The sequence below is a fragment of the Nelusetta ayraudi genome, unplaced genomic scaffold (genome assembly GCF_046127955.1).
Source record: "Nelusetta ayraudi isolate G7.1 ecotype Tasmania unplaced genomic scaffold, CSIRO-AGI_Nayr_v1 ptg000004l, whole genome shotgun sequence".
NCBI lineage: Eukaryota > Metazoa > Chordata > Actinopteri > Tetraodontiformes > Monacanthidae > Nelusetta > Nelusetta ayraudi.
In genome coordinates this window covers 9,254,492-9,272,173 of record NW_027466054.1, presented here as the reverse complement: position 1 = coordinate 9,272,173, position 17,682 = coordinate 9,254,492, and the positions used below count along the sequence as shown (strand labels likewise).

The window sequence follows — 17,682 nt, the reverse complement described above, 5'->3', positions numbered from 1 at the left end:
ATATATATATATATATATATATATATATATATATATATATACATATATACATATACATACATATATATATACATACATATATATATATACATATATATATATACATATATTATCCCCGCAAGATAATGTAATAAACGACCTCACAAGACATTTGTCAGTTTAAAAAACAGGAAATAATGTTTTTCCATATTTGTCCCGAACTTCATATCCCATTTTGTCCTTTTTGACGAATGGCCTGGTTTTTACTGGAATGGGCCGTGTTTTCTTTTTTTGTGTCGCATCAGCGTTTCTTTTCATTTAACTGCAGGCCTTCTGCCTCCGCACAAGTCAACACGTACAGCACTTTTTCATATATAGAAACATCACTATTTCAACCCATATTCTAGCAACGCAGTCCTTATTGTTTTGATTTATTCCTGAAGTTGTTCTCTGCCAAACGTTACAGCGTGATGTTGTTCTGCTCGGTGCAGCTGCAGCGACAGACGCAGCAGTCGCCAGCCGCACCCCTCGCTAAAACAGTGTGACGCTCCATTGCTCCAGCCCGCAGGAGGCGAAACGCACACAAAACACTAGCAACAGTCTACCAACAGCAGGAGCACGCTTCTAAACCAAAACACTGCACTCCGGCATGCGTCATGAGTGTACGCACATTTTGTTGCGTGCCTATTGTGCAGCGAAAATCCCACACGCGACACAATTTTGACGCAGATGTCACCGAATGAGTAACACCTAAATGTAAGCGTGATCCTTGTCGACTTTTCAGCCTGCGGAAATGTTGCCTGGTTTAGCAGCGCATGGATCTGTCAGGCAACACTGCCATCTACTGGTCAAAGAAGGCGAAGACTCTAACTATGATCTGAAAAAAGTAGAAATGATACTTCCTTATAGTTTATTTAATCCATTTAAAAAAAAGAAAGAAAAAAAAGTGCTCAATACAACAGTTGTTTTGTTTTTTTTTTCAATTGTAAAATAGCAGCCGGTGTTTAAGGTTGAGTTCAGGTGAATACACCAGCCACTGTGTATTAATCAAGTTGTATTGTCATAAACACCAAGTTTTCTTCTCACGTGAAAATCAAGTTACCATTTAAAACAATACTTTATTTCCACCTTTGGTTTCCTCTGCTAAAGACTCGCCACAAAGACTTTGCTACCTGTGTAGAAGTAAAGGTACAGACTTTTACAAACTCGTTATGTCACTGGAGTCAGTTTGGATGCTAATTTAAACCAAATGGCAGGTAGACGGTAACTGATACACCAATATATCAGCTTTATTGATCTCCTCGGTACAAGATGTGGCAACAGGCTTTAATCCTCCGGCTTGCGGTTCAAATTACCGTCGGTGTCACTCACTCCGATAATCAGTGAACTTAATGGGATGAAGATGTTAAGAGAGAGAAGTTAAAAGGAAGTAAGTCAGATGTCCTGGCTTTTTACTGTTTTTATTCAGATAGACGCATCTTCTGTATATTTTGTTGAGAAATTCAATAGTTGAGTTGATTTAATAATCATCGGAGGACAGTCTCCAATAAACTATGAAGAGAGGTCGGTGAGCAATACCAGAATGAGGGCTTTATTCATCCCCAAGGGGAAATTACTTTAAGGATGGTTAGCAGTATGGTTAGCAGACAGCCGCTAAGATGCTACGTATTAAGTGCTAGAAGAGACGAAGAAGCACCTGGTTTTAAAGGTCCCATAATAAGCAAAGTACACAGTCATAATATCATTTCATTATAAGAGCACTGAAGCAGACTCTTCTTGAAAATCAGCCCTTTGTGATGTCACAAGGAAAACTGTTTTTTCACTGACTCACCTCCCAGGTTTGTAATTACGCCCCCAGCTGGATGTTTGTTCCATCCTCTGACAACCACCATTATTCTGCCTCCTTCCAGACATGTGGAAGGTCCAGCAAAGCATTAGTGTTAGCAGGAAGCTAAAATTGAGCAATTTTGTGGGAGGTTGTAAACTGAGGGCTAAATATGTGGTTTTGGAGTTGATGTTTTTTTTAGAAACACAGTCATGTGAGGCTCTTCTACTGGAGTCCAGGATGAAAAATAAAGACGTGAAAATGGGCACAATATGGGGCCTTTCATTTTTCCCCCCCATTACTGAACTAAAGATAATGAGTAATGAAGAAAGAAACAAAGCTGCTCTCATCACCACAGTTTAACAAACAATAGGACACTTTTGAAGAATATTGAAGATGTTGCCCTGCAGCTGTTTGCTTCGACGTCTAAATATTTCTGAAGACATTATAACATCAAACTGTCAAACATGAATCAAGTGCAGACAACAAGTTGTCCCTGACCTTTGCCGAACATTCCAGCGCTGCCACACTCCGCTGTGCGCATGCACACACACACACACACACACACACACACACACACACACACACACACACACTGACCTGCGCAATCCCTATTTCGCACTGCAGCTGTCTTTATTTACACGCCGTCGTCCATCCAACGCTTTTATACTATGACAAAATGTTTGGACGGAGCCTCCGCCTGCAATCATTCTGTCTGCACTTGTTGAAAACGTCGCCGCAGCGCAGCAACGTCCAGACTCCAGGTCAGTCTGACTGAAATGGAAGGTGATTTTATTTTGTCGCTCGCACTGACAGCCCGAATCAAAACAGAAATTGGTATGGAGCTGTCCGCAGCAGAAAACCATCTGGATCCCGTGAAGGCAGTCGGGAGGTGAAGGTTTCAGACGTGGGGAGCGGCCAAGGGTAGCCAGCGCCTGGAAGTTTATGAATCTGCAGCAGAGTTTGGTGCATCTGAGTCACAAATCAACCCTTAATTTGTTGCTCATTATAAGCATATTATATTTTCTTTAAGTCCTGGGTAATACCATTTAAAATTTCCAAAGTGTTTTAATTGTAAAAAGTGTCACCAACCTGTCAAACTACCCCTATATGACAGAACTTGTGATGTCACAAAGGGCTCCGACACCTCTCCCTCATTAGTGACAAGCTGCAGGTGGAACCTCTCACCACGTTGTGGCCGCCTTGTTTGTATCCCCTTCCAAACACGTGGAAGCTCCAACAAGACGGATCAGTTTTCAGCACGACGAGGCTGAAAGTTTCTGTGTGACGGCTGTAAACACAGGGCTAAAAAAAAATAAAATACAATGTCTCCTGGCGGTCCGAGATGATCAGAACAAGGCTTGCAACGTCGGCTCTCCAGTGGAATTTGGTTGGCCTTGCACTCCCTCCAGTGGCCAACTATCAGTGGTACACTTCAAAAATCAACGCCTGTTCTGTCTCTGCAGGTTTCACCACACCACGGGCCATTTTAACAGGCCATGACTGCGAGGTGACCTGCGCCAGTGTCTGCGCCGAGTTGGGTCTGGTCATCAGCGGCTGCAAAGGTAAACATTCATCAGCGATGTCCAACAAACAGAACAAAACATACAAAAAAAACACCTCTTGATTTGACGACAAAAGCGCTGAGAATCTGCCAGCTTCACTCGACACTGTGATGCGATGTTTGTCCAGAGGGGCCCTGTCTGATCCACTCCATGAACGGGGACCTGCTGAGCACCCTGGAGGGTCCCGAGGGCTGCGCGCGTCCCCGTCTCATCCAGTCGCCCACGGAGGGGAACTGCATGATCTACTACGACAAGGGCCACTTCTGCCTCTTCAGCGTCAACGGCAAGCTGCTGAGACACGTGGAGGTGGAGGACAGCATCAAGGTAAAGGAAGAAAAAACAAAACAACCCCAAAAAAGAATCAACGAGCACCCACCAGCACCTGTGTTGCTGCCAGGACCCCAGAGCCCAAGATGGCCGCCCATTCATTTCAATGGAGTTGCTCGTTCGTATTAATGGGCCCATAGAGCAATGTGCAGTAGTGTCACTTCCCATCATGCCTCTGTAACTCACATGATCTATTTGGCCAATCAGAACGATTCTGGAGAACGTTACTGACATACATGTCAGGACGCAGCACGTACGACGTTGTGACGTTTATTTTTCTATTGCAGTCTATGAGGAAAATGCTTTTTGGGCCCATGGGATTTTCTTTGCTGCAGTATCTCGAGTGGCCACTGGGAAAACTCGGCTTGTCGCCATATTGCCGCTCCGGTATCCAGTTCTTATGATGCATGCATGGCTCCTGCACTCCGTCAGAAGCGGCTGATTAAAGGCTCTGGTGCTGTTTGAGATCAGTGTCGGGGGTCATGCTGCCCCCTGGGGTGGGGGGGTGGTAGCGTCACATCTGTGTAATTCTCTTTCACACGCAGCGGAAGGAGGAAACGCTGCTTCTAATGGCTGGAGAACATTCCGGAGGAGCGGCTGGTCGCCTCGGCACGCCAACTCCCCCCCTTCGCCCTCGTTTCCCACGTTTCCTCCCTGGTGGTGACACACTAGATGGCAGCTACTGCCTTCAAACCCCCCCACCCCACCCCACCCCCCGACCTCTTTGTTTCCGCCTCGGCCTGGGAAATGTTGGTCCGCTCCAGCAGAGGGGCCTGGTTCCTATTAAGAGACCCTCTCCTCTCCTCCTCTCCTCTCCTCCTCTCCTCCTCTCCTCTCTCCTCTCTCCTCTATCCTCTCCTCCTCTCCTCCTCTCCTCATCTCCTCCTCTCCTCTCTCCTCTCCTCTCCTCTCCTCCTCTCCTCCTCTCCTCCTCTCCTCCTCTCCTCATCTCCTCCTCTCCTCTCCTCTCCTCCTCTCCTCTCCTCTCCTCCTCTCCTCTATCCTCTCCTCCTCTCCTCATCTCCTCCTCTCCTCTCTCCTCTCCTCTCCTCCTCTCCTCTCCTCTCTCCTCTCCACCTCTCCTCTCCTCATCTCCTCCTCTCCTCTCTCCTCTCCTCTCCCCTCTCCTCTCTCCTCTCCTCCCCTCCTCTCTCCTCTCCTCCCCTCCTCTCCTCATCTCCTCCTCTCCTCTCTCCTTTCTCCTCTCCTCTCTCTCCTTTCTCCTCTCCTCTCCTCTCCTCTCCTCTCCTCCTCTCCTCTCCTCTCCTCTCCTCTCCTCTCCTCTCCTCTCCTCCTCTCCCCTCCCCTCTCCTCTCCTCTCCTCTCCTCTCCTCTCCTCTCCTCTCCTCCCCTGCCCAGGCTCCCCAACCTGCTTGGCCCGCTTGGACTCCTTCCTCTGCGAAGGCTGATTAATGAGGGCGCAGTGGAGACGTTGATGGACACTATTAGCGTCACTGGGAAGAAAAAAAAAAAAAAAGCCTTCTGGTGTTCAGCTTGTAAAATGCTGGATTCCGACTTTTGCGTCTTTATGAGAATCTCATTACTTATTAATTCGCTGGCCCCGAGTTCCCAGAATCCCTTGCAAAGCAGTGAAACTGTAACTTGGGAACGGCGCAGACGTCTGGCCATGGTTTTTTTTCCTTCTTTTTTTTTTTCCAGCTTCTCCTTCAGCCGCTGTAAATTCCAGCTGTGTCAGACGGCATTAGGGAAGTCCTAACATCTCGGGCCGCAGCTCTGAGAGTCTCCAGCCCCCTCCCCGGCTCTCTGCCCTCGCTGCCCCCTGCTCTCAGACTGCGTTTAGTGCACTCAGTGTACGTACCAGAATCAATCTCCGCGGCCCCTCGGACCCTCGGCACAGCGGGACCCCGGGATAAATAAGTGTTTGTCCTGGCCGGCTGCATTCACGCAGCGAGGCGCTGCTGGCCGAGGGGAATGTTTGCACTCTGGATTTATTAGAGTCTCCAGTTAGAGGTTGGGTGACAGGCTAACGGCCACCCGGTCGGCCCCCCCTACTGGCCGAGCGGCCAGGTGTAGCGACGGACGCCATGCTGGATGGATTAGGCTCTTTTAAGGAGCCGTATAATTCAGGCGGTGTTACGGCCACGACGGTGTTTCCCTCTCGCTCGGTGTAACGGCGCCGTAAATTCAAGTCCCCAGCCCCCTCGTGCACCCACCACCCAGTAGGAAATACGGGCATTAAAAGCGTACGTGTTCTCTGCCAGAGTCCTTCCACTTCCCCCTCCTCCCCCCTCGCTCGCCGAGTCATGTGAGCCGCCATCGCCATCTTGGCTCCCGCCGAGGCGTCGGCCATCTTGTCGGAGCGCCCGGTGGCAGAGTCGTGATTTATCACGTCTGCCGGCAGCCTCCGACCCGCCCCGGCTGACGCACCGGGCTGCCTCTGCCGCCTCCTGCTGGGCTGCAGCGAGGTCACGCACTCCATTAGCGTGCTACACACACACACACAGACACATACACGCACACACAGGTACATTGATAGTAGAACAGCCACTGCAGCACGGCCCCGGACACTGGTGTTTTCCCTGGAAGTCTGCTTTTCATTTAGCACTTTTACTTGCTTTACAAAGTCATTTTGTTCACATTCATACTGAGAAAATCCCAGTGAGTATTTTAACAAAGGCTGTCAGCACTACCGCGATTAACTACAACGCATGATGCACTAATTTATTTTAATCGCATTTTAATCGCAAGCCTTTTTGTCCCTCCCGTACACCCGTAGTTGGGTCCTCAAGCCATAGTGCTGTGTTTCGACGCTGCATCCTGCTAACAGGCCCCCAGAGTCCAAGATGGCGGCCCATTCATTTCAATGGAGCTGCTCATCCAGCGCATATGCTGAAAAAGTTTTTGACTTCTGCATTAATGGGCCCATATAGCGTGCGCAGTAGTGTCACTTCACATCAGGCCTTTGTAACTCACATGATCTATTTGGCCAATCAGAATCAAATTAATTTATCTACACTTAAAAATTGTCTTGAAATGCAAAATAACAGAATTTTAAACATACACATCAAAATGGGATTAATCACAGTTAACTAAAGTCAGAGATGAATATTTATTTTATTTATTAATCTATTGGCATCTCTAATTTTAACATTTGTCATGCGTGCTCACTTTTTGACTTTTTGACCTTGTTTTGAGCAAAGTCCACTTCTTGTTTTAGGAATGAATGTCCTAAAAAACACTGACGCAGTATCAACAGTGCAGTCAGACCAAGTTCATTGTGATCAAACACAGCGAAGAGCAGCCAGTTACTATATTTAACATTTACCAAAGGAAATGATTGACAGTCGAGAGTCGACTTTGACTAAAGCACATGAGAGGCTCCACTAAATATTTACCCGTTGCCACAGTGATGTTGGAAAATTCTCGACGTGCAACGCTTCGTCCTTCTTTATCTTTCTCTAAAACCAAACCAACAACTTTGCTGTGCTGCTCTTGGGGAAATGGATCACGATTGGCTAAAAAATGATCGTGATGGCTGTTGTCAAGCTAATCAGGAGTGTCCACTCACAAAAACAACTGCTATTTTTTTATGTGTTGTACAAAAAAACAAAACATGTGGCCGGTTTCCTTTTCCTCCCCTAATGTGAGCTGCACTGATTCAACACTCGTGCTGCGTCGCTGCAATAGGGGCCCTGGACCAGCAGCAAACTCTGGGCTGATTTGTGCTGGTCAGGCTCCCGGGAGGCTCGCCCGGCTCTTACAGTTTGCCGGGAAAAGCAGATGAGACGCGTAAATCAAAATGCGGGTCCGCTGTGGGGAGCCCGGCTCTGTAGCGAGTCGGGTTGTGTGTGTGTGTGTGTGTTTTTGTGTGTGTGTGTGTGTGTGTGTGTGTGTGTGTGTGTGTGTGTGTGTGTGTGTGTGTGTGTGTGTGTGTGTGTGTGTGTGGATGGCGGCGGCGGCGCGACTTGGGTGCTTTTGGTCGGATCACATGTCGTCACGGCTTCATCCTGACTAAGAGATCAGCAGTCCCGACGGGAGGCGGCTCATGTTGTTCCAGCTCAGCTTTCTGCCAGAGGTGTGGAATAGCGAAGGGAGCCAACTGATGATGTGCGAGTCCTGATTGAGTCATTCGACTCGAGAGACTTTGCACTGACTCGTGAGTCACGACTCCTCGTCTCTATCAGCGAGTCGAAGCGACCGTCAGCTAGCTAGCTGACGGTCTTCTTTGCAGCTAGCTAGCTAGCTGCAAAGAAGGGACCAGGCAGCATGTCACCATTGTGCGACTGCAATTGTAACTACACTTATTATAAAAATGTGAAGTGGATGGCTTTATTAGTCAGTTGGGAGAGGCAACAGCTCTGGTTACTTGTTTCAGCTCGGCTCACCCACCCAACAAGAATGAGCTGTGAATGAATGAATCAGTCAGTTTTTCTATGGTGGTCCAGCCCAAAAATCCCTCATTTCAGAAAGAGAGAAAAACAAAGTCCTTGTTTTGTTGATCTTTCACTTTTTTCACACAGAAAAATCCCCTTCCTGTTTCGAACCAGTGACTCGTGGTTTGAATCAGTGGGATGGGGAGCAGCCGGAGCTTTTGTAGTGTCACTCAGTGAAGCCCCCTGCTGCTGTTAACCTGCCAGTATAAATCTGGTTGCTCTGCTGCTTGTTAGCTGGCTACAACAGACCTAAGATGGCGTCCAATCACTTTCCACTTTCCTAACCCAGTTTGCTCCTCCTCTTGTGCAGGCGATGCTCCTGAGTCGGGACGGTCAGTACATGCTGACGGGCGGCGACGGAGGCGTGGTGTCTGTCTGGCAGGTCCACGACCTCAAGCGGCTCTTCACCTACCCCGGCTGCGACGCGGGAATCCGCTCCATGGCCATGTCACATGACCAAAGGTATCGACCTCGACCTCAGGCCTCTAGCAGAACAGACCGGTGTTTGACACTGGTTTGTTTGTTTTCTTTTTTTCTGTATTTTTCAACACTTTGAGAAGTGCTGGACAGCACAACATTGTGGTGAGAGTATCAAAATGTTGATGGCACCAATCTATGTCCATTAATGAATTGGGATTATGCAACAATACTGCAATATAAACATATAGTGTAGGTTGCAATTACTTAGAAACATTGATGGAGCCTGTGTATTTTTGAGTGAACTCCTCCTTTTTTGGATGACTGTTGACATAAGATGATTTTAATCTGAATATTTAAGTTAAGAAAATCCATATAATGAAATATATATAGCTATTGCTATACATATGTATGTGTTCATATCAGTTGTTGTTTTTCATGGAGCCACTTATTCTCTCTGCATATAACTATTTGTCTCATCCTCTGGATTGAACTCAGAGTTTCCCTGTTGTTCCCTCTCTGCTCAGGTGCATCATCACTGGCATGGCGTCTGGCAGCATCGTGCTCTTCTACAATGACTTCAACAGGTGGCACCACGAGTACCAGACGCGCTACTGAGCCGACAGCTACAGCAGCAGCAGCAGTGTGACTGACGGAGCTGGAGAACAGACAGGCTCCACACTATTTAAACCTTTATCAAGAGCACTATTCTATCTATATCCTGAATGTATCACAAACGGAAGAAAGCAAACAATCTGTCCTCTTATAGTAAAATACTATTTTTAAAAAGGGCATTGCTATATTTTGTAGATCAGATAGAAATAAAACCTTTCATATGAATCACTGGGTGGGGGTTGTGTTAATATACCATTCAAAGAAAGTCTATTTTTAGCTGTAAGAATCTATTTTCATCTCCTCTGGGGGGAAACATGGGATTCACAGGGGAGCTAGAGGCAACTTTTTTTCTTTATCTTTCAACTTTAAGAATCCAAATATTTGTGTACTTTAGGGTGAGTGACTCGTGTTTTTCTTTCTCTCTCTCTCTCTCTGTATCCATGTCTGTGGGGAATAATTATCAAACTGTCTTACGGAGCTTTCTGCCGTCTTAGCACGACCAGTCTGTATGAAGCCTTTGTTGAACTGACAAAATGTGATTGAAGGATAAACAAAGAGGGAATATGCATATATAAGTATCTATATATTCTGTTTAAATGTAATCTTCCATATTTAAAATCTTACATTCCCCTCTGGGCCTCTTTGCTGGCTGAGAGACGTGCACCTCTGTGCACGGCTCACTCCTCATGTAAAACAGCACAGACTTATTGCTTCATCCTTTGGAAAAAAAAAAAAAAAAAAAAACTACGAAAAAAATTCCAGTCTGCTTCCACCCTGGGTTGACATGAGCTTAACGCCGAGCGGGATGTCAGGAAAAACCATGTCAAGGATTTTGCTTTTGCATCTTTTTTCATTAACACATCAATCAACCCTGTTGGAGTTCCATCTAAGCTGGAGCCGAAACCAGTGTGTAGCATCTTTGAAGTCTTCTGATCCCTGAGCGGAGAGCAGCTGAAAGCCAAGCAGAGGAGGACTGTAGAATAGTGGCCAGCAGTCTCCATCTCTGGCTGAATGGTTCTGATTAGATTTAGCACTAAATGGCAATGAGGAAAATTCTGCTTGGTTAAAAATTGTCCCTCTGTGTCTTTGATTTTGAGGAAACATTCCTTTAAATTTTGCGCTTTGACGTGGTTTTGAATATCCAGTTATGAAAAATATCAGATTTTTTTGCAATCTTTTTTTTGTGGAGTGTTTTGTGTGCCGAGATCTGACAATAAATTTGAATTTTATAACTTGAACTCCTCGCGCTGGTCTTACTTGGGTTTGCACGGCCCCCTCTAGTGGCCGACACGTTCAGGAACACAAAGGAGCCACACGCTCACCCTCTGGGTCTTTTGTGGGTTTTTATTGTCTTTGCTGTGCATCGTTCAAAACAGGATCTCAGGGCAAAACCACTGTTTTCAGTTTCATTAAAAACTGTTCATTCAGTCAAGGGAGAGATTCCCATTTCGCAACATCCAACCTTGTCCAATGATCAAAGAACCCGCCGATGGAAATCTACCTTCACGGGATACAGGTGAGAAGAATCTACGGCCCTACCAACTGGTTTTTGGTGTTTTTTTTAAAACTATTTTCTGAGTACAAGAAGTGAGGGAAGGAATGGTGCATGCAGCCCGGAAGAGGTTAAGACTCTACATTGTAGCTGTGGGGCACAAACATGAGCAGATTACATGAAACTTATTCGTAGGGAAACTGGAGCCCTGGTTCTCGGCCAAGCTGGGTTGGATGAAGGCATCGCAGAGCTTTGAGCTGCTAGCTGGCGCTCAGGCACAAACCTCACACATGACGTTCATTCACTGCTGCGAGGAATCGTTTCATACGACCCTCGGCTGGTAAGTGTAGTCGATTCTGCTTTATTATTATTTTATTGGATATTTGATCATTGTGTTTTCATTTACAGTAGTTCAAACACTGAGAGCCACAACTTCTCACACTCAACATAAGCACACTTTTAAAACAAACCTTCAAGTTTCGGCTGGATGACTCAGGTCCCTCATGTTCATACTGAATGATTCCAGCCAGTTTAACTGCATGTATTTTGGTTTGAACAGCCGCAAAGCAAAGAAGAATGTAGTAAAAAAAAAAAAAAGAAGAAAAATACGGGGAGTCCATGAGGTAAACATTTCAAGGTCCCACTGTTCTTTCAAGGTTTCACCATTTTTCAGATTTTTCTTCCACTTTTGGAAACCAGTGAAGCGGCTTCTCTTCATTACTAAGCTGAAAAACTTTCCAGAGCTTTTAAATTCAGCATTTTTTAGCCCAGTGTTTCATTTTCTCTTCCTGCTCAAACCGATGCTTTACTGCAACGTCCACAGGCTTGGAAGGGCCGAAGAGGACAGCGGTGCTGTGCGGCGGTTTGACACACTTATTTAAAAGTCAAGCAAGCAATAGAAGTAAGTTATGGACTTTTCCCATTATGCTGACAGGTTGGAGACGCATATTGTTTGAGCAAAGTGAATCTTGCACCACATGGGACCTTTAAAGTTACTCAAGGAACATCTTTCAACTCAGTGCATTGCTTCCATTTTAGCGTCGATTCAGAAAAGGTCATTTGCACAAACCAGTTCCCTTCACCTTGTGCATCGACAACTACCAGAACGTCGTTGTCCGCTGTGCTAGTATGTGGTGGCACTAGAGGGAGACCTGGTCAGGTCCTACTACAGAAGCTAAGTTACAGGACAGGAAACTGGGCTCGGTGTCTTAGCTTGCGCTGCGGTCGCTGGGTTCTAGACGTGCTGCCGTCTCTCTGCTCGAGCTGCTTCTAAAACGGTCGTCTGCGGTGCCCATTTACAGAAGGAGCTGCACGCAGCCGGAGCAGAATAATAAATAAAACGAGGGATTCACATTATCATGAGGCATTGTACTAATGACTAACAGAGGGAGCCTTTACAGTAGTCTTTACAGTGAGAACCTCTCAGCATCCTTCATACAAACATATACAATCAACGCACTCGGAACACCTTCTTCCCACGTCGGCTTTGTGGAGGAAACGGAAGGAGAAACCTACGGACAGTGCAGTCACTGGGTCAGCCTACGGCTACTGGAGATGGTGGGTGGGGGTCGGGTCGGCGGGGGGGGGTCGTCGCATGTCTCGGCAAGCAGAACTCAAATACTCCCAATGAGCGGTTCAGCAGGTAGATGGCGGGGAGGTGGGGGGCCGGCGGGGGAGGACGGGCTCATGGATCGAGGAGGGGTGGAGGGAGGGGAGGGGAACAGGGCCGGGTGGGGGAGGGAGAGGGCAGGGGAAGGAGGATGTTCTTGTCTGGCCGGAGGGGACGGAGGAGCTGACTCGGCAGGAGAGGATTGAGATGGTGCAGGTGGTTCGGTGGGGGGATGGAGAGACAAAGAGGCCGGTTTGGTTGGAGGAGGAGAAGAAGGAGGAGGCAGAGGAGGATATGGGTTGGTTGGAGAGGGAGGAAGTGGTTTGGTGGGAGAATCTGAAGGAGAAGCAACCTGGACCGGGGAACCTGGAGAAGGAGGAGGAAGTGGTTCGACGGAGGATGGGTGGAGATCAGCTGGTTTGGTGGAGGACGAGGAGGGAGGACAGGAAGCAGGCGACGAGGGTTTCCCCTCAGGGGGGGAGGTTTCAGCCACGGGTGAGGAAGGATGCGACCCAGCGGGAGCAGGAGGGACGTCAGTGTCGGGTGGACATGACGGAGCGTCGGAGGTGGAGGAGGCGGCCGCCGCCGTCCTGGAGGCCTCGGCGGGTGGCGGTCGGGCAGCTGCGGTCGACTTTGGCTCTTTGGTGCACGACGGCCGTCTGGGTTTGGCTTGGGGAAGGTGAAGAGGAGGAGGAGGAGGAGCGGCTCGTCTTCCTACCGGTGCGGGGCGGCGACGGGAGGTCAGCTGCAGCGTCCCTTTATCGAGAGCCGTGTTCTTTAAGACAGAAAAGCAGCCGTTAGCTCCTGCAGACGTCCACCAGCTGCGCCTGAGATCAGGTCCCAGACAACATCTTGCGTTTTCAGCGGACGACGCACGAGATGGAGGAAGCCCGTGAAGACGGACACGATGAATGAGGACGAACGACACGGACAAAGCAAAAGCACACCGAGGAGCCAGAGCGTCTGTCTGAGCCACGTGCAGGGAAAATAAAAAGGGTGATGAGAGCTTTTCCACGTGCACGCCGGCCGACTGAGGCGCTCCCTCATTGGCAACTCTAGGGGCAGGACGGACGAGGCGTAGCCGCCCGTGTTAGTACATACCATGGCCGTGGAGCTAAATCAGAGGGGGCGCAAGCCAGGGAGAGGGAGGAAGCAAAGAGGGACAGAGACTGGTCTTACTCACAGCGTCACAACACAAATAAAAATGAAGTCAACACAGCAACAATGACGACGGGCAGGCAGGCAGGCAGGCGTTCCCACCCAAAACTCAAAGAGTCAATCTGCACTTTACACTGAAGAGGTCTGAGTTGGAACAAACACTCTTCCTGCCCATGATTTATAACACAGACACGGTCTTGTTTTTCCACATGATGCGCTAGATTGCAGTGGTCCTGTGATTCAATGCAAAAAGGACTTGCATGCAAGTTAGTCAGTTTTTTTTTTCTAAAGAAAATATTTGTCCATCAATCAATCAATCAATCAATCAATCAGACTTCCATCTAGTTTAAAGGTCCAATATGTGACACAAAATGTCCCCTCATGCATAGTAGAAGTGCGTTGTCATTTACTCATATTCCCACAAGGGGGCAGGTCTATATGCCAAGAGGCGCTCACGTTTGGTTAGACGTTGCTAGATTTTACACGGCAAAGGTCTTAAAGCGGGCATTACATTCTCCACTTTTCAGTGTTTCACTCGTGCTAAACTACGTACAGAATTTTTTCTTTCATTTTCCTTGAGGCTGAAAGTAACATTTATCAATATGCAGATTAATGTAAAACGCGTGAGTAAACTTTTTCCAAAGGCAAGAAAACAAACGCTCGCTGCGTTGCACTACCTGGTTTCGACCACAAGATGGCAATAGAGGACCTTAAGAGATTAACACTGTTGCTGTTGTGCAACGAGTCAGATTGTTCGTTTGGCGCGTCCTAAACGATATAGATATTTAAAAAGAGAAAAATCGGCAATATAAACACTCAAAGGAGACTCGTTCAAACATCTACACAACCATTGTGATATATATATATATAACAACAAGGTGAGAAGAAGTGCAAGTTTACAGGCCACGAGGGATAGATGTCGGACCAGTGAGAGGTTAGTGCAAACAGTTGTTGCAGCTGGAGAGGAGGAAGAAGAAGGCCAGGAGAGAAACAGGAAGGAAGACAACAGGCGGGAATGCAAGGGGGGGAGTTAATGACGGCCGGGAAGGAAGCGGGGCAGTCAGCGGAGGGGGTGGGAGTGGTATGAAATGTGTACCCAGCTCTGAGCTCCAGGCATCCCCTGTGGTCCTGGGTCAGGCGTGAGGGGAGGAGTGAGAAAGAGGGGGAGGAAGAGGATGTAGATGAAGAGGAGGAGGAGGAGGAGGAGGAGGAAGAGGCTGGTCCGCTGCTTACACCTCAAACTGCCAAATGAGATTTACAGCAAAACATGAGGCGGCAGAGATCAAATCAAATTCATCACCGTCCTTCCCCCATTTCCTGCTCCCATGTGGGACGGACCGGCGGGAGGCGGGCTGCTGGGTGGGTGGAGTGACCTGATGGGAGGAGCAGGAGGCGGAGGAGGAGGAAGAGGAGGGTGGAAGTCAAAGTGGACCAGGGGAAGTGATGGGAGTGATGCCCTGGCTGATCCCCTGAGTCCTGTCTGACCTGTCGGCCGCGGCCCAATTTGTTCCGAACTCGTCTTTTACGTCTCACTGGACGAGCGTCCAAGTCGGAGTCAACACCAGATTTGTACGGCGGCTTGGCCGTCTGCGTCTGGGTCGGCACCCTGCGGTGGGTGTTTGGAAACGCCCCCCCCGACATGTTCACGCTACCACTGACACTTAAAAGCCATGTCTGCATCCTGGATGGTGGTGGTTCTTATGAGGTGAATGTGCGGCGTTGGCTCGGAGGAAGATACACAGCCGAGGGACAAGAGAAAAGATGCGATGCTGCTGTTTGAGTCCTCACCATGATGACGGACACACCGGCCGTGGTGTTGCTGTGCTTGGCTGCGGTGTTGAAGTGCGTCTGCAGTTTACCTGTGACCTCCATCTTCATGTTGTCCCCCGAGATCTCATCCTACACACACACAGACACACAAGCCATCAGGAAAAAAAGCCCATGAAACACATTGTATTCCCATTTTTAAGGTCTCAGACTAGGAAAATCCATCTGTTACTTCTTATGCTGTGTGCTTGAAAAATTATTCTGCAACTAGCCCCTTGTGATGTCACAAAGAGCACTGATACCTCTCCCAGGTCAGTGACACCACCGCCAGCCGGGAGTCTGTTCTTCCATAGGAAGAACATTGTTCGACCATTGTTCTTCCTATTGAGACCATTTACAAGCAATCTGGTTTTTGTCTCCTTCCAAACATGCCGCAGTTACAACAGAGCATCACTTTCTGCAGGAAGCTGTAAACAAAAGGCTAATTCAGTTTAAAAAAAAAAAAAAAATCAACGTTTATTTTTAATCGATGGAGTCTGCGATTAAAAATAAGATTATTTAAAGAAAGATAATTGTAATATGGGACCTTTAAAGTGGGAACACAAATGTGCAAAAGTCATTGAGCAGGTCTGTGTGCAAACACAAATCAAGAAGTTACCGTGACCCAGGGGTGTGACAGGATGTCCTGCGCTGTGTATCGAGCCTCAGAGTCGACCTGCAGCATCTTCCCAATCAGCTCCTGCAACCACAGCGGCAGCGTTTAGCACAAGCTCCTCTCATATACAGCAGCAGGGTAAAACCTCTTACACCGTTTCTAGCGTTGGATTGACTTTACAGTCACTTTAAGGGAAACAGACCAGAAAAGCAAAAAGACCAAAAAAAAAGTCACTTTAAGATCAGGGGAAGTAAAGCATAGCAGCTTGAGGAAACGCATTGGAAATAAATGTGATGAAACACTGAAAAGCAAATCGAACGATGCACTGCCAGAGACGATAAAAGCACGTCTTTAACTTCAAAAGGGGGATTGCAAATTTGATTTGCAGAAAACCCCAAAGGGATCACACAAGTCCCGAAGTGTCAAACAGTTATTCCATCACATTACGCACATGAAGTATCTATTTCTTCAGCGGGAAGTGTTTGAGATGTGGTCAACGTGGCACAGTACGAAAAGTACAGAAACGCTTTTTTTTACAGCCACACAATGTCAAGAACTTTCTGTTTTTTCCCCTGCGTGCACACTGAACAGCACCATTAGCAAAGCGCCGTCACTCTGTGGGGCCTGTAATTGAACTGTGGCGGCTCCTCTGCAGCTCCAGTGGGTGTAACAAGCAGTTAGGTGGTGTGTGTGTGTGTGTGTGTGTGTGTGCGTGTGTCGTCTCCTCAGTGCATGACATTAATTCACAGTGTTTGGAGGGTGTTGGAGGCTTCTGCCTCCGCAGCAGGACAGTGGTCTTTAAAGAGACAGCATGAGTCAGGGTGTGTGTGTGTGTGTGTGTGTGTGTGTGTGTGTGTTAGCAAGCGCTCCATACCTTGGCTGAGTCAGTGATGTTGTCCCAGAACGGGCTGGGGAAGTCCAGTCTGCCCTGCAGGATTTGTTCAAACAGGTCCTCCTGCAGGTTGCTCTCACTGTGCAGGACAGACAGACAGACAGACAGACAGGCAGACAGGCAGACAGGCAGACACACAGTCAGTCAGTCAGTGAAGAGGAACCTTACACACACTGTTATTATGCAACCAATGCAGGAAAACCTCTGCTAGGCAACTGGAGCGCCGAGATTGATGAAATCTGATGAAATCTTTGCACATCCATCTGGAGTCAGTGTTGGCATTCAATAACCAATCAGCTCCCTTCTAATTGTGACAGAACCAGGAAGCAGTGCATGAAGGTGATGTGCACCTAAAGTCACTCACAGCAACAGGAAAACTCTGCTGTTGCTGTTGCTGCGGCTGCTTCTGGCAACATCAGTAAAACTACAGCAGCAAAACAAAAGCATGACCCCGTCCACTTTGAGTGCAGCTTCTCCAGACACCTTCCAAGTTTTTGTTGCATCGTTTCTGTCAGTCAGTCGTGACCTTCACGGAGGTGAGAACGGAGGCCAGGTACCTTCTGAAGGGCGGGAACCCACAGAGCAGGATGTATGTGATGACACCTGCAGCCCAGATATCCACCTTCAGACCATAACTGTCGACACACAGGAGAAACACGCAGAAAAGCATTTCTGAAAAACTCAACCAGGCAGAAACAATCTGAGAGCCGAGTGGTGTTTGTCCTGAGAGTGTTTGTGATTCTCCATCAGCAGCGGCCGTTTCAAAAGCAGTGGAATGTCTCACCCAGATTCTGCGATGATCTCTGGAGCCACATAGGTCGGAGTTCCACACACAGTGTACAGCGGTCCTTCCACCACTGTGGCCAGACCAAAGTCGCCGAGCTTCAGTGACTTGGTGCCGTCTGGGTACTCGCACACCTGGACGCGCGCGAGGCTGAGCGTTAGAGCCCGGCGAGCTGCGGCTTGGAATGTGCAAAGCGCGGCGAT

General features: G+C 48.0%; 2 protein-coding genes across 8 annotated transcripts in view; one reads left to right on the top strand and one right to left on the bottom strand.

Annotated features, from left to right (window-relative positions):
- The window catches only part of lrba (LPS-responsive vesicle trafficking, beach and anchor containing), a 170,236-nt gene extending 159,876 nt beyond the window's left edge, over nucleotides 1-10,360 (top strand). For all 6 annotated transcript variants that reach the window (XM_076033131.1, XM_076033123.1, XM_076033097.1 and 3 more), the window contains exons 53-56: nucleotides 3,271-3,369; nucleotides 3,497-3,693; nucleotides 8,401-8,552; nucleotides 9,035-10,360. In XM_076033131.1, coding sequence (XP_075889246.1) covers nucleotides 3,271-3,369; nucleotides 3,497-3,693; nucleotides 8,401-8,552; nucleotides 9,035-9,125 — 539 coding nt within the window. In that variant the 3' untranslated portion in view covers nucleotides 9,126-10,360. The remainder of the gene's footprint in view (nucleotides 1-3,270; nucleotides 3,370-3,496; nucleotides 3,694-8,400; nucleotides 8,553-9,034) is intronic.
- A 92-nt stretch (nucleotides 10,361-10,452) lies between these two features.
- Nucleotides 10,453-17,682, bottom strand: part of dclk2a (doublecortin-like kinase 2a) — a 31,338-nt gene continuing 24,108 nt past the window's right edge. For both annotated transcript variants that reach the window (XM_076033143.1, XM_076033150.1), the window contains exons 12-17: nucleotides 17,480-17,613; nucleotides 17,253-17,330; nucleotides 16,678-16,774; nucleotides 15,807-15,887; nucleotides 15,170-15,280; nucleotides 10,453-12,998 (exon numbers count right to left, since the gene is read on the bottom strand). In XM_076033143.1, the coding sequence (XP_075889258.1) occupies nucleotides 12,228-12,998; nucleotides 15,170-15,280; nucleotides 15,807-15,887; nucleotides 16,678-16,774; nucleotides 17,253-17,330; nucleotides 17,480-17,613 (1,272 nt within the window). In that variant the 3' untranslated portion in view covers nucleotides 10,453-12,227. The remainder of the gene's footprint in view (nucleotides 12,999-15,169; nucleotides 15,281-15,806; nucleotides 15,888-16,677; nucleotides 16,775-17,252; nucleotides 17,331-17,479; nucleotides 17,614-17,682) is intronic.